The 25950-nt window shown below is 38.4% G+C and overlaps 1 protein-coding gene across 1 annotated transcript in view; it reads right to left on the reverse strand.

The window, feature by feature from the left end:
* Positions 1–25950, reverse strand: part of COL12A1 (collagen type XII alpha 1 chain) — a 105992-nt gene that overhangs the window by 48125 nt on the left and 31917 nt on the right. Inside the window, 22 exon segments of the mRNA XM_055810280.1 lie at positions 272–411; positions 1288–1417; positions 3861–4003; positions 4314–4340; positions 4441–4573; positions 4853–4992; positions 6377–6506; positions 7306–7445; positions 8240–8369; positions 8646–8791; positions 9840–9969; positions 11184–11323; positions 11974–12120; positions 12309–12473; positions 13009–13128; positions 13214–13363; positions 16032–16153; positions 18913–19105; positions 21421–21574; positions 21576–21628; positions 21631–21687; positions 23993–24262. Of these exon segments, the coding sequence (XP_055666255.1) occupies positions 272–411; positions 1288–1417; positions 3861–4003; positions 4314–4340; positions 4441–4573; positions 4853–4992; positions 6377–6506; positions 7306–7445; positions 8240–8369; positions 8646–8791; positions 9840–9969; positions 11184–11323; positions 11974–12120; positions 12309–12473; positions 13009–13128; positions 13214–13363; positions 16032–16153; positions 18913–19105; positions 21421–21574; positions 21576–21628; positions 21631–21687; positions 23993–24262 (2960 nt within the window).

The following is a 25950-nucleotide window of genomic DNA, read 5'->3' on the forward strand; positions in this document are numbered from 1 at the left end:
AAGAATAAATAAACAAAAAAAATGTACATGGTATTAAATCCCCGTGCTAAGAACTAATCACTGAAGGTCTGCTATTAAAATCAAACATCTGTAATACATATGGAAGTAACTGACTTTCATGGAGGTGCTCTGCATTTTCTCCAGGGTAGTTACAAACAAAAAAAAGCCAGTGCAAAGGCAAACAAGATCCACTTCACTCAGCAGTATTTCTTACATTAGCACCATGAGCTGCAATTTGCCTAAGACAGTGAGATCCACACAAAGCATTTACCATTTCTTCTGCACCTCCAGCTGTAGGTCCATAAAATACTTTATACTGGCGAGGACTTCCTTCTGCATGATCCCATCGCACATTCAGAGTACTGGTGGTTGGATCATAAACTAGCAAGTTCTTCACAGTAGTGAGAGGTTCTAAAACAGATCAATGAGCTGTCAGAAATGTAGAACCACATTCTCTCACCTGTGCTGTCAGATCATGCTTATGCAATAAGATATCATTACGAAATCTAAAAACCAGGTTTAATAGTTCATGTTAAATGGTATTTTTCTTCATTAATAACAACACATCAGTCCTGTCCAACAGCATAAGGAACACTAAATATAATAAGAAAGATTCCTTTCTGGACACTATTTCAGAATTATACAATAAGTTCATTGGTATTGTTTTCTTAATTCCTCACCAAATACTTGCTATGTCTGACTTTCCATTGTAGACTCAGGAGTAAACAAATTAATTAATAAATTTATAGTTAAATAATTAACTAATTAAAATAGTGGATTTTTTTTTTATGCCTGAAGTGCCTCTGGTAGCAAATCACTTAGCGCTTTCTACAGCACGATCAAAACAATGCTGTCAACCAACGCAAGATGGTAGAGTCTCAAAGTGCATACTGTAAAGGTCAGCCTCTGAACTGACGGTGCTAACAAGAAAATAGTAAACTTCCCAGCACACATATGAGAGTCACATGCCCTCAGATGCTTTAAGGTGTTTACTAAAATGTGCCATAAAACAGTTAAACAGATCAAAATGAGGAAGAAGTTCCATAGGACCATTAGGGTTTATCTCAGCCTTAAAAGCTGGGCATCCAGTCTAAGGTAGTGGTCCAGGGTTTCTCTACAACCAGCAGACGGACAGACCTTCTTACATTAGATACTTTAAACCCATCAAAGGACAAATGAAAATTACAGATGGGATGAATTTCAACACAGGAAATTCTTCTCAGCTAATTTCAAAAGCAATACATCAATATTGTTTTGCATCTACTAAGAAGACCTCAAGTTACTTACTGGTTCTGCCTCGTCCTGTCATTCGTCCCCCCTCACCATCTGCATACATTGATGACACAGTAATAGCATATGGTGTGTCAGGCTGCAGCTTCTGTATCACCACACTGTTCTGCCGCCCTCCAACCACAGTCTGCAGTAAAACACAAGAAAAAGATTAAAATCCCTTTTATGCTGCCCCTTTTATGCTTACTGTTGTAGTGAAGAATGTAAGCATTGGATGCAGAGTGAAAAACACTATATCACATATCACTATATCACAGGGACTGACACTGACAGTAGACAGATTGAACAATAATAATATTTGTACATACTCATTTTAGTAAGTTTAGACAGAGTCCAGTGACACAACGCCAGTGTTAAGACCTCCAAACTTGCATATAACCACAATTATATACGAACTGTCAGTTCTGTGCCAGCACAAAGCTGTTTTTATGCATTGCCTCTGACTATATCATATTGAAATAGTCTTTTATTCATTTTGACAGACTTTGAATTGGACTCTTTATACTTCACTCTCAGAATGCAAGCATAGAATAAATTACAACACTCTATAGATCTCTAATGTACATTTGATACAGTATCAACAATGTCCCTCCACGGTTTCAAAAACTTTACAGCATGATACTTCAGTTTCTAAAACTTCTTTGTTAAGAGTCCAAAATCATTATACATATTTCACTTCAATTTTTCTTTTACATATAATCCTGTGATCATAATCTCCACCAAGTATAATATTTACAGTGCACTGAGAATAATACTTTGATCTTCAGCATTTGTGAATCATTACCTTTTTGGTTTTTAATTGCGTGAAATTTCACTTGATCAGGAGCATCCTTTGTTAAGACTATCTGCACATTTTCAAAGCCTATTCAGCTAATAAGCTTCTCATAACACTTAAAAGCTTCTGATGATGAAGAAATTATAATGAGCATTTATACAATGTTATAGAAGTATATTATTTTAATTTACAAGGATTTTTTTTTACTTGTACTCAACTCTGCAAATTTTAGTTCAAATCATAAGTGCTTTTAGCATCCCATCATTGGCTGCCTCCATATTTTAGTATCTATTTGCCTTTAAAACCTGAGCCTAAATTATTGTGATGGTCTCTGTAGTTTGGTGTGAAGTTTTTGCAGATCTGTCTTCAAATCACCTGTGCTCTTTCTTGGTGCTGAGGCCATTAAATATCAGACAGAGCAATAAAAAAACTTACAGAAATTCTATTTTAAATATTTCAGTGGGCACACTGCTACTGCATACCCAGCAACTGCAGTTTAATCAAATATGCACAAAAAAAGCAGGCAAGGAATTACTATCATATGACTGAGAATTACTTGCAAACAAACATTAAAATGTCAAGAACAAAGCATAGGTGTTCTGTGTGCTCTCCTTAAAAAGAGGTGTCTTCTCCAACTGTCACTGCTGAACTCTGTCCAGTTGTGAATAATTAAGTCTATTAAGTTTTTAATTTGCACAAATTTCAACAGAATGCTTGTAATTCTTTTTTCTCTCCAGTACCAGCAATTAATTACAGGTATTAATTAACCTTATTGCTGTTCCTTATTCTTCTAGCAATTCCTCACTAAAATTGCATTCAACTGTTCAATTACCTCAACTCAAATGTGTGCTGTTCAGAAGAGAGTAAAAATGGGGGCATAAGTATCCAACTGATTCTAAAGTAAGCATTCCTAGATATGCTTCTGAATATGTGTGATCTTTGAATACAGGAACAAGCTAAATGAGTATGGCTCTCATCTGAGACTGTTCCTCTGAGTCATTTGGCAGTAACCACAACAGCCTCCCACTGCAGACTAGGCATTTTTAAGTAGCACACATTTCTGATAAACAGGCTGACTGAATTCCCAGGCTGCGTTGCGTAGGCCGCCAGTAGTCAACACAGCTCTTGCTGACAGTGCAGGGAAAGCTGGCTGATCATAGGGTGCTGGCTATCCCTATCATTACAGCTGCTCAATCATATTAAAAGACACTCAAACACCTTAAACACTTCCCTAGCATATGTTTTGCAGAGATTGGCTTTTGCAACTGCCACTTCTGGACAGTTATTCTGTCCCTAGCATGGTAAGAGACAGCCTCAACTGTCCACAATATGTTCCATAGCAAAGTCCCTCTGACAGCACACAAACCACACTATGAAAACGATGCAAAACTAGACTGTGGAAGTTAGTCACAGTAATTCATATTACTGATTGCTGTGAGAAGTATATATCTGTGACTTGTAGTCTCATATGGTGATTAACTTGTTCCACAACACATTTTAACTTTATTCTTGTTATATCTATAGACTATGTGTTTTTCAAGAAAACAGGCAGTATCCAAAGTTATTTTTGCTCCATAACGAGCATTCTATCTTGGATTTGAAAGGGGAGGAAGAAAAAGGTGGAATATATACTTCTTCACTATAAATAAAAAACTTCGCCTAAAAGGTCATCTGTTGTGATGACCTGTGATGAAAACCACACACTGTTGTGCTTTGGAAATAAATTATCCTACTGGATTACTTTTCAGACGTATCATTTAAAGATGAATAACTATAGCACTTCAAAATTAGTTACCGACTGTTCAGGGCCATCCCCACTGATAGGCTGGTAAATGATCCTGTATCTCTGCACTCGGCCACTGGCAGGATCCCACTTCACAGTCAAACTGTGTGAAGTTGCATTGTACACCTGAAGGTTTCGTGGGCCACTCTTTGGGGCTGAGAAATGTGATGAAGAAAAGAATAAATACAGAATTCAAGCAAAAAGCAGGGACAAACACTTCATTCATACTTTTAGGGCTGCATGAATGCCTGACCAAGAGCAGAATGTATTATAGTACAAGACAACATAAACTGTAATGTTTGTAAAATAGTAAATGTGGTAATCTAGTGCTTATTTTTCTTCCAAATACACAATAATATTTATTAAATGATCTCATCTTTTTAATGTCAAAGTTCCTCATAGTTTAGGAAAAGGTAGTTATGAGTTTTCTTTCATAATACTGTACCTGGAAATTCAGATTCTTACCTTGCGTGGTGATAGGTACCAAGGGTACTAGAAAAAAATAGAAATAGTTTTAGGAATTCTTGGATGTGTATCCCTTCTGGTTTAATAACTATGAATAACAACATGCGGAAACCCTTTATTTACTTACATGTTCGTTCACTGCCGATGAGGTCATCACTTTCTGATTCATCAGGATAGATGGCAGTAACTGAGACATCATATAATGTATCTGGGTTCAAATTTTCAAAGACCAAACTATTCTCATCCCCATTTAAGATAGTCTTGTGGAGAAATTAAAAAAAAAAAAAAAAGGGTTAAAAAAAAATAAAACCAAAACAAACAAACCAAAACAGAGTGGGATGTAACAGAGTAACATTTTACACATTAACAGTGCTACAAGTGGCTGTTACTATGTGTTCTACACCTTCTCACTGAATTTCCATTGACCACGACAAGAGGGCTTGGAAGTTATAGGCCATTTATTAATTACATTTCTGATTTTTAAAATATACCCTTTGAGAGACTGCCCTCAAAATCTTAAGGTGACTGTCTATTCTTACCTCCTGTTTTTCTGATCTTCCATAGGGTCCCCAAGTTATTCTATATAGGGAGACATCTGGAGCTCCATGATCCCAAGTTCCTCTGAAACTATTCGTGGTTACATCTGTGATTCTGAGATTGACTGGTGCTGGCACAGGTTCTATTATGAGAAAAGGAAAAGTATTCCACCAAATGTAACTATGAAATAAATACAGTTAAACCAAGGAATTACTCAGACAAAGAATTTAGAAGATTATGTAGCAGATTCCTCTCTCACTACTTCTAATGACTGCAATAAAATGCTGTATATAATCCAGCCCACCTACACTAACCAAATTGTCCTTCATAAGGTCACATCACTAGGTCATCACTTGATAAAACAGACATAGTTCTACTGACCTCAGTAGAGGTCACAAATTACACATCTGCTTACAACAACTGAAGTCCTAGCTTTTACATTTTCGAGTTGAAAGAAGTGATTACGAACTCACACACACACAGAGGTCAAGCTCCTACATGAGCTTCTTCCAGATTTTAAAATTCTTTACATAAGCCAAATAAGTCACAACTGCATTAAACCACTTATTTAGAAAGAATTCACAGAGGTTAACTGTAGGTTAAGGAGGCAAAATATTATAGCCACAGGGAAGAAATGCGTAAATAGGTAAAACCAGAGAATGAAACTAAAAATAATTTCTTTGGCAGAGCTTTCATCTTTTTCCTTACACACACATTCACACAAAACCACAGCTGTAGAAGAAAAGCATAACACAAAAGCAAGGGAAAAAAACTCTAGCTACTAAAAAATCCAGGCTACTAAATGAAAAATTCAGAAGAAAAAAGAGGCAGCATGTGCATTTTTTCCCTTCCCCTGCCCCCTCCTCCCCCCCCCCCAAGTGAGGGGCAGTGATAAGGTAACAAACTAATTTCTATTCTAGCCCTTCTGATTAGCTGTTTTCCTAAATCATAAGCCTAGATCAGGATGAGGGCTTCCCTGATATCAGTTTTCTCCTTTCGGTCTGTCACTTCTCTTGCATGGAGATCAGCTTTTACCATTCGTGCAACACCATTTCCTTGCCTCTCTTTGTTGAGATCACTCACTGGCTTAGTATTCCATGGTAGAAAAACTTTATTGGATCAGAAGCAAGATCATGTCTCTATAATCCTCTAGCATATGCCCCAGCTTCTTACTTTCTTAAGTTTCTGCATAGACTTCCTAAACCTTTCCTCTGCCCTCACATTTCCTTACTAATTCTACCCCTATACTCCTCCTTCAGCCTCCAAATAGAACTAATTTTGCTTCAGTTGCTGGACTATTACCTCTGCAGATTTGAAGCTCAGTATTTACTGCAGTAAGACACGGAACTCATTGAAGATTCCCAGGGCTTATTGTATTGCAAATAATGCTACAAACGCATGTAAAATATTTCTTAGATAGATTAAATTACAGTTCCACCTAAACTCAGTAACATATTGCAAAACACACAACTTACATAGAACATAAGGCAAAAATAAACCCAAGAAGGAATATTAGGAAAACTTACGAGTAACAGCTTCTGCATTTATCGGTAGGGATTCCCCTTCATCATATACAGCAACAACTTTTACATTATACAGTGTTTGGGAGGAAAGGTCAGAGAGAGTAGTGCTGGTTTTGAGTCTGTCGATTTCAACCTAATAATAAAAATAATGAAATATAATAAAAATAATGACTTCAGAATTTTAAGTTCTGACTCTGCATTTGATTAAATGGCAGAAATTCCTGTGCTAAAAAAAAAAAAAAAAAAAAAAAACCAAAAAAAAACCACCACAAAGAAAACAGAAAACCCAGAAAACTGTTCTGCATTTAATTTTGCCATTTAGCACTAAATTTCCATCTGAATTGAGTGTTACCTACTAACTCCCTTGCAAAGCATATTGTCTCCAATACTGGTACTACTTGTGGATCTTTCACTGGTTCTTTCTTTTGGAAATGAGGATGCAGACTGTGTCTCTAGAAAATTCTCATTCCCTTAAAAAACACATTTAATTCTCCAAGAGCTGATTCGTGCTTAGCAGTGCAATTATGGAACGCTTGCACATGACTCAAAAGATATCTCCAACAAAGCTCACACATATTCTGACAGCAGGCAAAGGGGCTGACATACAATCCTCTCCTTCCAATTGTAAGCTGTTCTTAGAGCTTGGCAACACTTAAGCAGAGAGTAGAAATGGCTGTTTATCAAAGCACAGGAAAAACCTCATCAGTTTGAGGATTTTTTCCTCTCTGGAGGAGAAGGAAGAGGGGAGTACTCAAAGAAATCTACCTCATACTTATTCAGTTTCCAGGAAATCACTGCCTTGCAACCACCATGAACTGATGCTCTTTATTCTCAAGGGTGGTTTATAGTACTTCTTTTACTACTATTTAGTAACCTAGCTCCCCAAAATAAAACTGTCTTCCAGTACTTTCAAAAACGCTCCTGTCATTTACCTCCTTTACATCAACTTCATCAGCTATTTTGTATCTTAAGATGTATTTTCGAACTTTCCCTGGGGCAGGATCCCAAAGGACATTCATGCTGCTGTGAGTAACATCCTGAATTGTTAAGCCTCTGGGTCCAGGCAAAGGTACTGTAAAAATAATGACAGTAGTAAGTTAAAATGCTATTCATGGCAGAAGTATAGGCCTCTCACAGAAGGAACTAAATTCTTTCCATGCATTTCAATGAAATGGAGGCAATAACTTTCTGGGAAGTTCATTACTCTGGCAATTATATGAGACAGTTTAGGAGCTTACTGTCCCAGCAATGAGCATAATAGTTACAAATTATGGTAGCTTCACCTTTGTAAATTACAAGCACAATACTTCTAGAGGTATCAGGGCTTAAGAGCATAACTTTTGGTGACAACAGCCACTTTTCATGTATGGTTAAGGGTTTAACATTTTTTAAGAACATATGAATAACCATACTGTGTGCATCAAGCCCAGAAACATGCCTCTGCCAGTAGGAAGTGTTTAAGGAACAGTATGAAAAAGGAAGCCATGATCAGTTCAATTTTTTTTTTTGATATGACATGTTCCCTTAGCATTTTCTATACCTAAGAGAATGTCTGAATTCAGGAATAAGGTTTCTAAGTTAATGCAAGCAAAATTGAAACCTTTTAAAAACACTATAACCCCAAGATTGTCAAGCCAACTTCCTTCATTGTTCAAGGGAAAATCTCATGTTCCCTTTTAATAGTTGGTCCCTTTTCAATGAAATTACCTTTAAGATCTTTTAGAAATGTATGAGTATTATAAAATGCGTAAGACATGGAAAAGATGGTCTTCTAAACAAAACTATATATAAAAATTTCTACATTAAATAAAACTAAAATTAAATATTGCTGAAAGAATAACAAAGCAAAAATCAAGGTGTCCATACATGTCACTTCCTGGGTGGTTAGTGGGTCACTGGTGATATCACCAAACAATACGTAAGCTGTTAAAGTGTACTCAGTGTTGGGGATGAGATCTACCAGCTGCACCTCATTCACTGATGGTCCAACACGCATCTGCACATGAAAAATAACACACCATGTTTAAAAACTGAAGAAAGCAATGGCAGAAAAGCAAGCAATGATTTCACTTCAAGGGAATTTTGTTTGTGAGTTTGAGAGTATATTTACAGCTTCCTGACTGATGTCATTGTATACAATATCCCTGTAAGTTCACTGCACTTCAAGAACTACATGCAATCTCTTTTGACTATTATGATAGATCAAGGAAATCTATCAGTTTTTCTTAATTTATTTTTGGTACATACAGGAAATAAAGACAAATTCTCTTACTTCTTTCTCTGTGGTTGGGACTGTGGCGTTCACAGGTTCATACGTTAACAAATAACCAGTAGCTCCATTGAGAGGTTCCCATCTTACTCGCATGGAAGTTGATCCAATGTCATAAACATTCAAGTTTCTAACTGAAGAGATTGGCACTTTCAAATAGAAAATATATATTAATTTATTTCCTTCACCTTCTTCACCTTTCATATTTTACATCACAGGAAAGTATCACTGAGAATACTGCACATAGGTATTTAGGGTAAATTATAGGTAGTAGAAAGGTGATCTGCAAGTAGTGGTATTTTAAGTGGTGCTTAGTTTAAGAATGAGATAAAGGTTATCATATACTGAATGTGCTGAAGATTTGCTATGCACATAGCTAAAACTATCTTGCAAGTCTGCATTGGAACACTTGAATAATCTAAAAAGCAACACTAACTCACATGAATGCTCCAATACGAAACAACATGACTAGTTTTGGATCTGTAAAAGGATTTTTTTGTACTTTCTTCTTGTTTTCTATATTTCTGAAATTATTAAATAAACATCAAAAGCTGCCATAGATTTCATAAACACCATATGCATACTTTAAGGGTTTATACCAAGCCTAATCCAAAACAATCAAAGAACTGCAATGAACAACTAACGTTCAATATTCTTAAAGAGGCAGCAAAGTCACTCTGTGTTGCATTCAGCATAAATAGATCTAAAATCAATCATGTAGACAGCTAATAATAGAAACACAGTTATGTCTCATAGAAGTGACACAATTGTGTTGAATTGCTTTTTGTTGATCTTATAAAATTAGAACGATTTTCTATAGTATTCTGGCTGCTAGTAGCAAGAATTAATTACATAGTAGAAAAATGAAGGAGTACACATTTGTATATGACCAGATTTCAGGAATTTATAAACTCTGTCTTGTAATTCATGTCTGTTGTTTTAGTCTTGTACAGTCATGCTTTATAAGCCTGGAAAAAAGCTGGAACAAACGTTTTTTACTACACTGCAGTTTCACTTTGCTAAAGTTTCCTGGCCAAGATCTGAACAACCACTGTAACACAACACAATTTGGTCATTCAAATTAAAAATTTTGCTTCTTCTAAGAAGAAAACTCATAGTGCTAAAAGTTCTACTGGACAGTTTCCCAGATGCCAAACTGGCTGTTAATATGTTATTCAAGTTCCATTTCTAACTTACAAGTTGTTTCCCTGCCGATTAGAGGTTCACTGCTTTCATCTTCTACCACAGAAAACACGTTAACAACGTACTCTGTTTCAGGTTTCAGATCTTTCAGAACTGTTGTTGTTTCCATCCTACTTACATAAAACTACATAAAAGAGAAGCAATGTTAGCCACTGTACAACAAATGCATTTGTAATCTTATCTCTAAGAAAAAAAAAAATCATTCCTTATGAAAGCCTTCAAAAATCAATGGTATGGAACTAAAAATAGGTATGGTCTTAATCTTCTATGTATTTTGTCTGACAGTATACCATTATTTTTGCAAAGCAACCTGTAGGGAAACCTTAGAGGGGCAATTGTTCTCAATAGAGCTGGATATATCTAGCAGTACTCACTGTGCATCCTGCTTTCACACATAGTTTATACTTTTATATTACTCAGCAACATAAAGAAAGTGCCAGGGATGTATGTTACCACTTTACAAAAAAGTTTTAAACACCCAAGATAGTCTAGATGGTTGCAGCACATGGCATTAGCACCACCTTGCAGAACAGAAATGCCAGCAAAGAGTCAAGCTGTAAAGTCAGTGTGAACTGGAATGACTGCTCTAACCTTAATCAAAGACCAAATCCTGATTTTATGATTTACTAAGACTAAATTCTCCATGAGTCAAATCTGAGTTAAGATTTAAAAGCCACATTCAGAGGTGGGAAGTTCAGAGTTAGGTACACAGAGATGCCTAACTTCATTCTCCTAAATATTATTCTGTGTGGTTGAAGTGAATAATGAGCAATTCAGATTGCCTGGAATCAAGAGTTGCCAGTTGCTGGCTCTCTGTGTAGAAAATAACCACAAGATGAGTTTGACCCTGTGCATTAAACAGTTTGGAGGTTATGCTTCTGCACAGATTCAAAGTACCATCATACAATGTTAATCTAAGTACTACCTCACAACCTGTATCACCCACTGCCTTTTTTTCTATTGTCAAGAAAATGTACTAAAAGGACATTGAGCCTACCCATGAGTATGCTCAGAAAATTTCTGCTACAGACTTATTTAAACCAATAAATGACAATGGAATATGGACAGAAAGGAATTACTAGAAACACAAGTCAACTGGTTTTTCAGAAATACATTTTACTCCTGGATTCATGATACTAAAACCGCTAAAGTCATCTTTATGCTCCTAATTTTCGTAATTTTGTGTATCATTTACTGAGGCATGATATTCTTGACCTTGGGAGCTTTTTTTCATTTACTGTTATACCATACCCAGAACAAACTTCAGAATTATATTACTGTGATGTGGAAGTCCAAGGTTATTATGGACAATGTCAGAGATGAACATATGGTACTAACCTGTTGAGGGCTACCACCAGAGGTAGGATAATATTCAACTCTGTATCTGTCAACACTCTCAGGAGGTGGACTCCATCTCAGTCTGAAAGAACGAGGTGTCACTTCCGAAATAACAAGGTTAGAGGGAGGTGGCAAATCACCTACAAGTGGAAGCAAATTTAAAAATTATTAATTTATCTTATATCATCAGAAATAAAACATGAGGCACAAAAAAATTGCTTGAGGGGGCAGGGAAAACCACTTTATGTGCTCGCTCATGTTTCTGTTTCCTCAGGAATTCTTAAAACTGTGTGAAGAGATAGCTCACCATCATACCCTCAAGAACAAACAAGGTCCCTATCATTCCTACTCCACCTTCAAAACCAGTGTTTCACTGTAGAACCACCAGCTAACATTACTGTTTTTCCATGCTCAGCTTTGCTTTTGGACCGTCAGACATTAATACTTGAAAAGAGCCGGGCTGTTGAAATTTTCCTTATTGGGTGAGTATCGTCAAAGAACCTGCCACAGTGAGCAAAAAGGTGACACACTGAGTAACATCCTTCCTGAGTCTGGAAGAAAAGAAGGCACTTCCAGCCATGTCATGCTGCGTTAGGTATAACACAGTCATTGTTGAAAGGAAAGGAAGAACCCCTGCAGGGTAGTCCAGGTGGTCTGCATAACTTCCTCACACCAGCAGCTGAAAAAACAGCCCAGGGCTACACAGTGTTCCCAATAAGTAATAAAAAGGAATTAGCACTGCAAGCACATAAATGGAAAAAGGATGAATTGGTCTGAAAATGTGACGTACCTGGACCTTTCACACTGTTACACAGATTTGTGGTAACATCATCAACAATGCTAGACAAGAAGGAGAAATCTGCAACATTGTAAGCATGGATGTCATCTGGATCCGTTGCAATCTGCTTCAGTTCATTTTCATCTGCATTTTTAATACCTTACAAAGAAGACATGAAAACAAAACTTATTAGAAATTATGGCCATGAAACAACGCCATGAATTTAAGTCCCTAAACCCATTCTTTGAATACCTTTTTAGGTGTTTATGTATGTGGCCACTTCTCTGGGCATTTAGCAGATGGGCAAAAGGGGGATGGTGCAGGCCACCTCTTCATATAATACTTACCAATTGCATAAAGTTCCACTCCCTCATCTCTGAGTCTTCTTGAAGGGGTGACTACATCATCTTGTGATTTTCCATCAGTGATGAGAACACCAATTTTGCGAGCTCTGGGTCTTAAGCCTACATCTTGTTTGAAGTTGTTTTTTAAGATGAAATCCAAGGCCATTCCTAGCATGATACAAAGAAGGTAACCATCACTACATAATATTTCCATATAGTAGTCATGGTAAAAGAGAGCATTTCATCCCAATAATTTCACTCTGACAACATCATTCCACAATTTACTTCCTTCTGGAAGCACTCAGAATCAAGTTGCAGCCCATCATCTAGAATTATCAGCAACTGATACTGTTGCAGCCCTCTCAAAGTCTCTTACCTCTTACCTTTTATGCATCACCCTCCTATCTGATCTCCTCTAGCCTCCCTTCTGGGTCCTCACCTCATCTTCATCCCAACCCTCATGTGGAAGTGCCTTTTCTTCTTATAAGCCCAACAGCAACACAAGCTTTTAATCTCTCAAGTTCTTCTCCATCACATTTCTCCAGACTTCCACTGACTTTATATGCCTGTTCTCTTCCCAGACTGAATTGAATTGTAAGGCACTTCCATCATGGACAAATTTGCGCTCATCGAACAGTACTGTGGTCAGTTACTCGAATTATTCTTATTGGAGCTTAACGAAAATCCTGGAAGTGTAACATACCTGTTAGAGTATTCCCTCCTTTGTATGGTAAGTTAGCTACAGCCTCTAACAAACTCTGTTTGGTTTGGTAAGCATTGAGATTCCATTCTGTCCTGGGATCTCCACTATACTGTGCAAGACCTGGAAGAAAGGCCATCATTACCCAGTTATTATGTGGCTGTGTGGCAGTTACTCCTCATTTTCCCTCCGACATATGAGGACTTACCAATCTGTACTTTGTCAGGACCAATATCAAAAACTTCAACAATACGGGCAATGAAGTTCCTGATAGTTTTAAAATTTGGCCGCCCGATACTCCATGAGCCATCTACCAGCAGCACGATATCAGCTTCTGCTCTGGTTCTACATTCTAAACCTGCCATGTCAACCAGAAAAATAAAAACTTAGCATGATAGCTTTCAACCAGAAACATACAGCCTTAGCATGATCGTTTTCTTTCCCTATCCTTTTATATGACATATGCCATGAGTTAGCTTCCAAAATAACTCTAGTTTTATTCACTGGCATACTGTCAAGTATGACCTATTTGTGAACGTTATTCACACTAGTCACTGGTTCCATGGCAAAAGCTGTATAAATTTCTTCATGTATGTTTCGTTTTATAAATAAGGCTTCACAAATGTCAAGGCCAGTGCTCTTCTCTATTGTTATGTCATAATCTGTTTTGGTCTTTGGTTGATAACTTGATTTCAGAGGTTTTGCAAAAGATTACTAAACTAACCACTGACATAGCAGCGAGCATTATCAGATTATCCAGATTTACAGTGGTTTAGTCTGTCACAGATAGCTAAACTACTGCTTAATTTTCAACTATGTAATAGTAGAGTTAATAGTATATATTACAACCACTTTCAAATAAACAGCATTTCTGAATTTTCAGGGGAAAAGGACATAGTAATACAAGTGGTATAGAAGTTTGCACATACAGGAAAGAAAGAACACAATTTAGAGAAGATACACAAACATAAACACAGGTGAAGAGATAGAGAGGGGGCAAGAACAAACATTTATATAAAGCTGCAATGTTCTGAAAAGGTAGGAAGTTATTTCATATATCTTCAGTTTACAAATTACAGAATACTCATCATATTGTTTTCATCACAAGGAAAGTCACAAAATATTTACACAAAACAGAAAGACACAATGATTTTATCCACAGCCATTTTGGAAAAAAAAAATATATCCTTGCTCTCTCTCTTTTCCTGTAGATTGTGTTACCAGCTGCAAATTTTCTGGCTTCCTGCCATCAGAGCTTCTGGTCTTTATATGGAAGAAATCCCATTGAGAAAAATCAGCCACACTCATCACAGTTGAAAGATATTGTGATTTCATTTATGTTCCACATAATTGATCCAACACTGTAGACTCATGAATATAACTATTCCTTGTACCTGGGAGTTAAAAGCATGATCTTCTTCTGCATAGAAAATATAGATCTAGTCTTTAGTCAGGACAATAAAATCAGTTGGGAGTAGGTTTTAAGTAAAACCATGTTAGTTCAAAAAATTGCATGCATAACTTTAATATGGAAATTAAAGTTAGCTTCATGTACAATATAAAAGTTAAACTATTTTGACTTTTATCTTTCTTCCAACTACCATAGGTCCCCACATGGAAAATTCTAGCAAAGGCACCAGACCTAGGGTGATTTTTTTCCCCCTATTAATAAATAATGAACTATTACATTTACAGTCCCAGAAATAAAATTTATTCTTCACATTAACCATTACTTAAATCCATGCATTTGTAAAACTGGTTAGCTTAAATAATATAGCACTGAAGACAGAAATGACAGCTGCCATAATAAAAAATAACAAACCACTTGGTGCAATTATTTTTCTGCCAGACTTCTTATTACACCTTTACTCTAATGTCACTGATGGTCTGTTATGTAGTTTTTCTCAGTTTTACCCTCTTGTAGTAGATACAGTTGGATAGCAATTAATTAAGAAGTTTCTAAAATGTTGCCAATAAAGTTACACAAGGTGAGTATTTTTTACACAGCCCAGTGTGGACACAAGGCATGAAAGAGGATAAGCGAAAAGAATATAGTCAACTGTCAGAAACCTTTTTTCTTTATTTAATTCTGAAAAGCCTTTGCTGTTGGTTTCTTTCTTCTCACCAAATTCTCTGTGATAGCTTTGCAAGCCTTGAAAGGACAGAGTAGAAAAGCTTTTACATCTAAGTGTATACTTGGCTATTACGAAGCAAAGACCTGCTTATTTACACTTTCCATGAAGGAGAATTGAGCCCTGAAACCCTCTTCATCCAATACTAATTGAGAGTATGGTGGGCACAATATTAGCATGCAAAGGCCCGTTAACCATACAAAGGGATCAGGTATCATAACATTCTAGAAACTTTGACTGGAAGGTTTAGCTACAGAGGGAGAAACTCCCAGATACTGGAGAGCACTCAGCAACTGCATTTCTGAACTAAATCTCCTCCTTCTATAGTAAAAAAAACCCAACAACCAAACACCAACAACCTAAATACTGGTTATGTTGAATATAAACTTAAATAATACACAATAACACTGGGAGATTCCCAACTATCAGATCTTTGTTCATTATGTCATCTTAGTCTTAAAAGGAAAAGTCATCATATAAGGGCAAGCAAAGGGCTAAAGACCTGCTTAAAATTCCTTGTTCTACTCCTGTGAACACCCCTGTAGATGAGCCATGATCTCTGTTCAAGAATTTGACCTTATGTGATTTAACACAGATGTGGATAGCTTGAAAATGCAATGCAGATGGCTTTGAGTAATCAGCAAAACATGGGTTTCCTGAGTTATCATCTCTGTAAGATCATCTAAAGGGTGCAAAGGACTAGAACCATGGACTGGGGCACACTGAGTGGTCATTTCAGACTAGGGGTTATGTCATCAGGGTAGGGAGTATACTGAATCCTGTAAATAAATATTTACGCGCATTTATCAGAAAAATGGCAAGAAAACACTGGCAAATATTTGGTCTTTTTTTTATCCAAAAAGACTGCCTTTTCTTCAATTCAACCATGTTTACCTCTAGATAAAAATGGCTCCGAAGTAGTATCTGAAAGTGTGGTCATCTCTTGTCCAACCAGGGGGCTGCTCTCTCCTCCTTCAAACATTCCAAAAACATTTACCTTATAGGTAGTTCCTGCCCTGCAATAACAAATGTAAAATAAACAAATGTACCGTAACTGAAGTAATTTGGCTACTCGATGCTGACACTTCACTTATGAAATTCTCACAGGAAAACAATCCCCCATGGAAAAGAAGGTGCTAAAACTTGAAGCCCAAAGAATAGCTCTTCCACAAGACAGCAAAGTTTTGATAATTTAAAAGCTGATTCTAGATTCTATACGTAAAATGTATAGCCTTCATTCAAGTAATTTAAGACCCAAACCTCAAGAGCAATGTATCCCAACAAATTTTAAGTCAGGGGGCAAATAAAAAAAACAAAAAAAACCCAAAAAACACCACACTAGAAGGACTGCTGCATGGATGAACAAAGAGCTCCTGGACAAACTCAAACACAAAGGAGGCCTACAGGGGGTGGAAGCAAGGACAGGTAGCCTGGGAGGAATACAGAGAAATTGTTTGAGCAATTCTCAGTAAGAAAAGGTAAAGCCCTGACAGAATTAAATCTAGCCGGGGACATCAAGGGCAACAAGAAAAGCTTCTATAGGTACGTCAGCAAGGAAAGGGAGACTAGGGAAAATTTGGGCCCTCTCCAGAAGGAAACAGGAGACCTGGCTACCCAGACATGCAGAAGACTGAGGTACTCAACAACTTTTTTACCTCAGCCTTCACCAGCAAGTGCTCCAGCCACACTGCCCAAGTTGCAGAAGGCAAAGGCAGGGACTGAGAGAATGAAGAACTGCCCACTGCATGAGATGACTGGGTTTGAGACCATCTAAGGAACTTAAAAGTGCACAGGTCCATGGGACTTGATGAGATACATCTGCGGGTCTTGATGGAACTAGCAGATTAAGTGGCTAAGCTACTAGACATATTTGTGGAGTCGTGCCAATCCAGTGAAGTTCCCACTGACTGGAAAAGGGGAAACATAACTCCCATTTTTAAAAAGGAAGACCTGCAGAGTGACAGGCCAGTCAGTCTCACCTGCATGCCCAGCAAGATCATGGAGCAGATGCTTCATGCTAAGGCACCTGGAAAATAAGGAGGTGATTGGTGACAGCCAACATGGCTTCACTAAGGGGAAATTGTGCCTGACAAATCTGGTGGACATCTATGGTGGGGTTACAGCATTGATGGATGCGGAAAGGGCAACCAATGTCATCTACCTGGTCTTGTGCAAAGCATTTGACATTGTTCCACACAACATCCCTGTCTCTAAACAGACATGGATTTGATGGATGGACCACTTGGTGGATAAGGAATTGGCTGGATGGTCACACTCAAAAGAGTTGTGGTCCATGTCTCAGTGTCCAAGGCAGACAAGTGGCGCTGCTCAGGGGTTGTACTGGGACGGGTGCTGTTTAGCATCTTTGTTGGCAGCGTGGACAGTGGGACTGAGCGCACCCACAGCCAGTTTGCCGCCAACACCAAGCTGTGTGATGTGGTCAAGATGCTGGAGGGAAAGGATGCCATCCAGGGGGACCTTGAAAGGGTGGCCCTGTGCAAACCTCATGAAGTCCAACCAGGCCAAGTGCAAGGTCCTGCACGTGGATCGGGGCAATCCCAAGCACAGATACAGGCTGGGCAGTGAATGGACACACCAGCCCAGAGGAGGACTTGGGGGTACTGGTGGGCGAAGAACTGAATATGAGCCAGCAACGTGTGCTTGCAGCCACAAAGCCAACCATATCCTGGGCTGTGTCAAAAGAAGCATGGCCAGCAGGTTTGTCCCCCTCTAACACAGATTTTGATGAGCTGTCATAGAGACCCCACCTGGAGTACTACATGGAGTTCTGGAGCCTCCAACATAAGAAGGACATGGACCTGTTGGAGCAAGTCCAGAGGAGGGCCACAAAGATGATCAGAGGGATGGAGCATCTGTTCTATGAAGACAGGCTGAGAGCTGGGGTTGTTCAGCCTGGAGAAGAGAAGGCTCCAAGGACACCTTATAGCAGCTGTCCAGTACCACACGGGGGCCTACAAGGAAGCTGAAGAGAGACCTTTTACAAGGGCATGTAGTGATAGGAAAAGGGGCAATGGCTTAAAGCTGAAAGAGGGTAGACTTAGATCAGAGATTAGGGAGAAATTTTTCACGGTGAGGGTGGTGAGGCACTGGAGCAGGTTGCCCAGGGAAGCTCTGGATGCCTCATCCCTGGGAGTGTTCAAGGCCAGGCTGGATGGGGCTTGGAGCAACCTGGTCCAGTGGGAGGTGTCCCTGCCCATGGCAGGGGATTGGAACTAGATGATTTTTAAGGTCCCTTTCAACCCAAACCATTCTATGATTCTATGACTTTTCATGATCCTATTTTTAACATAATTACTATATTTGCATAACAGATTTGGTTATGGTCTGTAGCCTACTTTATAAATCCAGGCCTCTGAGAAAATGAATCAAGAACTAAAGTAAGCTTTTATTAACAAACATGAGGTAAGGAACTTTTGGGAGGAAACTTTAGAAATCCCAGCTTTATTCAGTATCCCATTAGCTTTCTCATATGCAAAATGCAGAACACAGCCTCTGCTCACAACTTTGCCTCCTTCAGTTCCTGTGAGAATATCACAAGCGATGTGAATGAATAATCTCAGAAAGAGCCCTGCCAGGTGTCTTTCAGCAACTGCATAACAAGATCCTCACAGCTTATCGACAAAATTACTTTCTTACTTACAGTAGATTTTGCCAGGTGTTTCATTCCCAGATCATGATTAAACAAAAACCCTAAGCTAAAGCTATTTAAAATTACAACAACAACCAAAAAATCCACATTAATTATTATCCATACCTAAGCTCCTCCAATACCACTGTGCTGTCATATGGCCCCACTATTAATTCTCCAAGACTCCCATCTTCTTCAGTAGGGTGGAAAGTTACTTTGTACCCCTTCACTCGCCCTGGGGCTGGCTCCCAGGTTACTCGAAAACTTGACATAGTAGAATCAGAAGTTCTCAGATTTCGAGGTGGTTTAAAGGGAGAGGCTGCAAGGATGGAAAGAAAGGGTTTAAATCAGGCCTGCTTATTGGAAAAAAATCAACAAGTATGCTTTTATGTAAAAATCCATATACAAATCCAGTATTAGTAGTAGTCCTAAACTCTTCATGCCTTTCCTTTGACATAAAGACAAGTACCGAGATGTGAGAGGTGAGAGTCACTTCACTTAGTTTTAGCTCTCTAACCAATAGGTATGTAGGCTAAGTTTGTTACCAAGGCTCCCTCTACAGTCAAGTGACTGAGGGATAGATAACAATTCATCTCACCTACCTTGAACATCCATCTGATCTTACAATAAATGTTGACAACAAGTGGACTAACCACCATCAGTCTTCCTCTCTACTAATTATGAAGAAAGACTAGATTACCAGCTTAAACTAGCCCTTTCTCTTTCAAATGGCAACAAGTAGGTGAGCCATGTAGACCAAAAGAGAGAAATGGAAGCAGCTTCCTCTCAAATCAACGCTGGAAAAATCAGAATTTAGTGCAGGCAAAAGTCACACCCAGCCATTATTCATACACCGGTATCACGTCTCAAACATCCTTCCTTCTCAAATCCCTGGGTCCCAGAGGTCAGAGTATGGACAGGGTGGAAGCAAGGACCCTTTGATAGAGAAGGTCCTGCCAACAGTTCTCTCCCTTTACAGGCTCAGGGCCTGACAGTTCAAGCAACTTCACCAACCACGGGTGTGGCAATATGTCAAAAAATAATTCTTCAGAGGAGTGCCAGCCAAACAGCTTGAGGTTTTTAGGTCAAGAGCAACTTCCTATGAAGACTAACGGCTGCCCAGTGCAGGTCAGCATTCACAGACAGCAGTTAACAAGCCTGCTACTACCTTCTGCATCACTTTTGCTTTTGTGTAACTCTGAAGTGCAGTCATAAAAAACTTCAGCAGTGTAACCTCAAAGTTGCAAAAATGGGAATTATAGTAAACACAAAGTCACAGCTATAGCTTTGGAGTGAAATGGTGGAGGGGAAAAAAAAAGTTTGTCTTATCCCTGTGCCTATGTAATTGTCTAACTGTAGATGAAAGATCATAAATGTTCTCAGACTGTGAATGCTGCTGAAAAACTGTAGATACATTCCCACTCACAAGTTAAAATACAGCTTCTCTGTCTCATCTCTGATGATACTCCTTGACTTATCGTGACAGCTTCAACTAACAAGATCATTCAGGCTCTACTGGCTTCCAAAGAGTGATTACCACCACAACTATTTACACTGAAAGCAAGGAGGCATATTCGTGTCATGATGAACAGGTCAAAAATCAAAAGCAGCTGGATGATCTGAGATTTTTCTCAGTATAATTTTCAATATTGAAAAACTCAGTGTTGGTCAAGAGCTGATCAAGTTTTCATGGCTCCTCTGCATCAAAAACGTTTTAATTTAAAAAGAAATCTTCCTCTAGTAATAGAGGTACCCATACCTCCACTGATAGGAGACTCGTTTCTTACTTCCCATCATCATGTGATATGACATATGTTCAAAGAACAGAGAATGGCATGAAGTACTTATAGTGTACCTCAGCGAATGGCACTAGTCCCATATGGGTAGAAATACCTTGAAAAAAATTCTCATTTGGTAATGGCTTTCTATCTGTGGGAGCAGAAAACTGACTCTAGATTTGGTTGATTTGCTCTGGATGTCAAGAGGACATTTCCTTACAAAATTAAATACCAGCATCAGATGCATATTAAAGGCAAAGCAGAAAATTACTTTTGCTTTTACTGCAAAAATCCCTTCACCAGGACTTAATAAATGTTTTAAAGTTTCAGCTTCTGAGACAGAAGACACCTTGTCCATAAGAGCATGGCCTCTGAGGTCAGGCTTCCACTGATGACTCTTCAAAATTATCTACTCCATTTTATTACCTCAGTTTTTCCACAGGAAATATGGTGACCAAAGAAAACAAATCTAAGTAGTAGGATGATGGGTACCTTTTTAATCAATACTCACAATCAAAAGGCAAATTATGAAACTACAGACAACACTTAGGTAGTCTGTTGATATACCGTCTTCCTCACAGAACACTGTGTTTTGACTTCTGATGACAGTCTTTCCAAACAAGTCCAGTATTTTCAACCATATTTTATAACCTCAGTATCAACAACAAAAAGCTGTGCTCAGGCTATGCCACAGTGAAGTTTCCAACAAATCAAGCTTTCCTAAATCTCTAACATTTTCTTCTATTTGCCTGTAAATTCATGATCTTGGCAGACTCCATCACACTTTTCTATGTATCATCATTATTAATTTTAAGCACAAAACTTTAATTATCAAATCCTGTACAAGCTTGCATACCTGTTGTTCCTTCTGCTTTTCTTGATTTTCCTTGTCCAAAATCATAAATTGGAACAACACTGAGGTCATATGTAGTTCGTGGCTTAAGTCGCTTTAACACTATACTTGTAGCAGGAGCATTTACTCTTCCAAACATCTGCCTTCCTCCACTGCGTGGTCGGTAGTACACACGATATGACAAGACTTTCCCAGGTGAAGGCTGCCATGTAACTCTCATTGAATTTTCTGTCTCGTTGTCTACTGTCACAGTCCTGGCATTTGGTGACACTTTTCAGTGTAAAAATACAGATAAATGTTTACTTTGTCATATGAAGATATATTCAAATTCATGCCTAAAAAATTCATTCTGCTCTATTAAAAAAAAAAAAATTGCCCACTTTAAAATTAAAGTATTTGATTGTGGGGAAGACACAGAGGAATCTCACAGGCTAGTGTTAATTTTTTTTTTTTTTAACTGAAATGGACTAAACATAAGTGTGCTTTCTACTACAGAGAAAAAAAAAAGACGGAAGTATAAATTACAGGAAAGCATGGCATAATTGGGAGTTTTATTTAGTCACAATTTCAAGTAATCTGTTAAATAATGGATTCAGCACTCTCAAATGAAAATGATGAATTATAAAGCCATTATTTTTTATGAACACAATGTCCTATAGAATTAAGTTTTTGTAAGTTTTGAGTTTACAGATTGTATAAGGTACCGGTAAATAGCTAAACTGCTGGGTATTGGGTTCCACACAAACTATCCTGCAAACAGCGTTGAGTGACTTTCCAAATGCTCAGAAAATCACTCACCACTATTTGCAGGATAGTATATGTGCTGAAATAAGCACATGGACTAATAAAGCATTTTCTCTACAAATTGCAGCATTTGGCTTTTCAGAAATATTTTCCAGGCTGTACAAATGTTACAAATGATCTGAAGTGAACTGAAAGGTACATAATGCTGGCTGTCAGCTGGAACAAGCCATCTAGGTTTTGGCAAAACAGAACCTTCTTGGCATGCCAGGATTGGTCAGTATTTCATCACATGGTAAGGTAGGAATTGCAGGGTACAGTATCCTCTCCCAGTCCTAGGAACTGGTAATTTCTATTTGTGTTTGTACCAGAAAGATGCAATGTTAGTTAGCCTCAGGTCTGGGTCTATGGGTAGGCCTGGCAGCCAGTTCCCTCAGACAGCACACTGAGAGAAACAACAAATGATATGGCTAAGCTGCCTGCTTAACCCGGAAAGGGCAGGACAGCTAATGCTGCTGTTCTTGAAGAAGGAAGGAAGATGTGGGACAGCAGTCTGCTTTGATGCTGGGGAGTCAGCTCTAACCAAGAGCAGCAATCACTACTCTTGCAAGACCTTAAGAGCAACTATATGGGTGAAGGACAAACATTAACATAGTTCAGCATCCTGTCTCCACAGCAGTCAAAACAGATGCTTAAGAAGGAGTACAAGAACATCTGAACACATGATGCCTCCCTGGAGCACTCCCTCAGGCCCTGTCTTCACATGGAGTCATAGAATCATAGAATAATTTAGGTTGGAAAAGACCTTTGAGATCATCCAGTCCAACTGTTAAACCAGGACTGCCAAGTCCATCACTAAATCATGTCCCTAAGCACCACATCTACGCATTTTTTTAAATACCTCTAAGGATGGTGATCCCACCACCTCCCTGGGCAGCCCGTTCCAATGCTTAACAACCATTTTAGGGAAGAAATTTTTCCTAATATCCCATCTAAACCTCCCCTGGTGCAACTTGAGGCCATTTCCTCTTATCCTGTTGCTCATTATCTAGGAGAAGAGATCTACCCCCACCTACCTACAACCTCCTTTCAGGTAGTTGTAGAGAGCAATAATGTCCCCCTTGAGTCTCCTCCTCTCCAGACTACACAACCCCAGTTCACATGGCCCCTTTAGACAAACAGAAACATTCAGGCTGATCCAGGGCACCCCTTCATTCATTCTGGTTCCTTTACTTGCCAGTTCTTGCAATAAGGCAACAAGCTATCCCTGGCCTCTCAGTATTTTTCACTTTGCCTACTATGCACAAGAGGTTTTGAGCCTGCCTTGACTAATACTACGTAATGTTTAGCAAGTAAGAAAAAAGAAGAGCCTTGGGAAAGGTAAATAACAAACATCAAAATCACCCAGTGAGTCTCAGTTTGAGGACTGTGAAGACTGGAAAGGGCAATAGTTTGGAAAGGAAATTTATTCATTCTGTAGGAATTTACCCCACCTTTCCTCCTTACTCTATTCATAACATTTCTTCCACCTGATTTCCAGCAGTCACACCAAACCCATGAAAGGCTGGCTTCAGAGTAATTTGCAGACAAAAATCACACCTTAAGTTTGAAGTAATTCTTGCTGAATCCAAACCTATGTTACATAGAAAATATTTTCCTTTCTTTAATGGTCAAACAAAAAGCCAGAACTGACTGATTTGAGGTGGCATTTTTGTTTGGAGGGACTTTACAGCAAAAAAATGGTGAAGAAAAATAAGGTCCATTTTCTTTAAAATATGATAATTTCATAAAGAATGGAATGTTGCAAACAGTGGTAATGTTGTACTACACTCACCATCCGTAAAAGCCTCTCCTTCTACTGGGTCTCCTTCTCCACTGCTGTAGGTTGCATATACTGAAATCCTATATTTAGTCTCTGGTTCCAAGCCTTCTAGCACAGCATCCACTGTATTTCCAGGGACTCTCTTCTCTCCCATCTCATCATCATAAAGTGATTTCCATACTATCCTATAATCATTAACTGCTCCTGGAGCTGGTGTCCATGATAACCCAACTGTAGTGTCAGTTATGTCTGTGGTAACCAAATTACGTGGTGAACCACGTTCTGCAAGAAAGAAAACAGAAAATTATCTCTAAATTACAAACAGCAAAAGTTAGCAAGGTACAAATGGAAAAGTAAAATGATCATAAAGGCAAAACCAAACTTTTCCCATCAATATTAGTTTCAATAATATACATCTGTAGTTCCACAAAACACTTAAACTTAACTTTAGACTATGCATGATCCTATCTCCTGCCATGCAAGATACTTAGCAGTCATGTTTTAGAATATGTAAAATAAAAATGGCTTTAATCAGATTTGGAATGAAGCCAGTGCTTAAATATGCTGCAGCTCATTTAGGTAGGTTTTAACTCTCAAGTAAATAACTTTATTTCATTCATTCATCTTCATCCTCATGTGTGTAACTTTTTCCTGGGGAGTAAATAAAGGAAACTTTTACCTGAGTCAAACAGTCTTTTCTCTGACAACCGTATCTTCTTATTTAATAGTACTATTCTTATCTTCCCAACTATCGCTTACCAGATCTATCAGCTATTTCATTTTATGTTTACAACTAATTTTCAGTGTTGTTTCCTTCATGCCACAGTTACAGTAGAAAATAGTCTCCATCTTTCCACTCATAAGATTTGTACCTCCTTCCTCCCTGGAGTTTGTTCCAGCCAGCTTGGAACAAAGGAAACAGCTCGTTAGTCTGTGAAATCCAGTTGTCAGCTGGATGCGTGAGTCTCACCTAACACACCAGAGCAATTCCACTGCTTAAAATGGAGCTTATTGGTCTAAAGTGGTGCAGTGAAAGGACTGTCTCTGTTTAATGTTTAACATACGTCTATAGCGTAGGTTCAATTTTCCTCTTGCTGGCTGGCTTTTGATGGCAGGAAAGGAGCACTGACTGGTGGACTTAATGAAATGGCCCCGCTGTAGCAAAAACTGCAAAAGGGATCTACAAAACGAGAGCCACATACGCACAGAAGTGCTTGATTCTTTGATGCGTGTTCCCTGTGGCCTTTCTCACTGTACAGGACACTGCTGAGAGACTGCTTAGCAAGATAACTTAAACATTTGAGGTGGCCTTATAACATCACAGTTAAGTTTTACCTTCACTGATAAAAACATATCCCTATATTATACCGTAGCAGCCACAGGACCAGATTCAAAATTCTTTGAACACAGAGAAATTCAGTACCTATCTAATTTCCACTGCTTAGGCTCATTGCATGAACAGACCTCGCTGTTTTCAGAAGCCTGAAGCAGTTTGAGTCCAAGACTAAGCAATAAGTTGCTCAAAGTCATATACTGTGTTTTCACTTTTCCTATTCATTTGTCTTTCACTTCCACTGCAAATCTGCAACATTTCCAAACATAATCCCACTGGAGCAAACAGGACTACCTGTACAAAGCATCATTTTGGAAATACCTCATTGCCAGCACAACTTCATTAAAACTGAGCCTATGAATGCCACTTGGCTTAATAATGAAAAGAAATTAATATCAAGCTATCTGAAAACGATGTTTACAGTATAATAAAGATTCACCAACTACACAGATTACGGAATCAGAGGGTACCACTCAAACCGCAAAGCTGACTCTCAAATATAGCTAACAGAGCATGTACTAGAATTCCTTTTGTTGTGAGGTTTTTCTGATATTAATTCACAGTCCTGGGACATCCCATCATGTTTTTCTGGAGACAATTATTTTCCTATCCTAACTCTTAATCAGTTCTTACAATC

Source organism: Falco peregrinus, chromosome 7 (genome assembly GCF_023634155.1).
Source record: "Falco peregrinus isolate bFalPer1 chromosome 7, bFalPer1.pri, whole genome shotgun sequence".
NCBI lineage: Eukaryota > Metazoa > Chordata > Aves > Falconiformes > Falconidae > Falco > Falco peregrinus.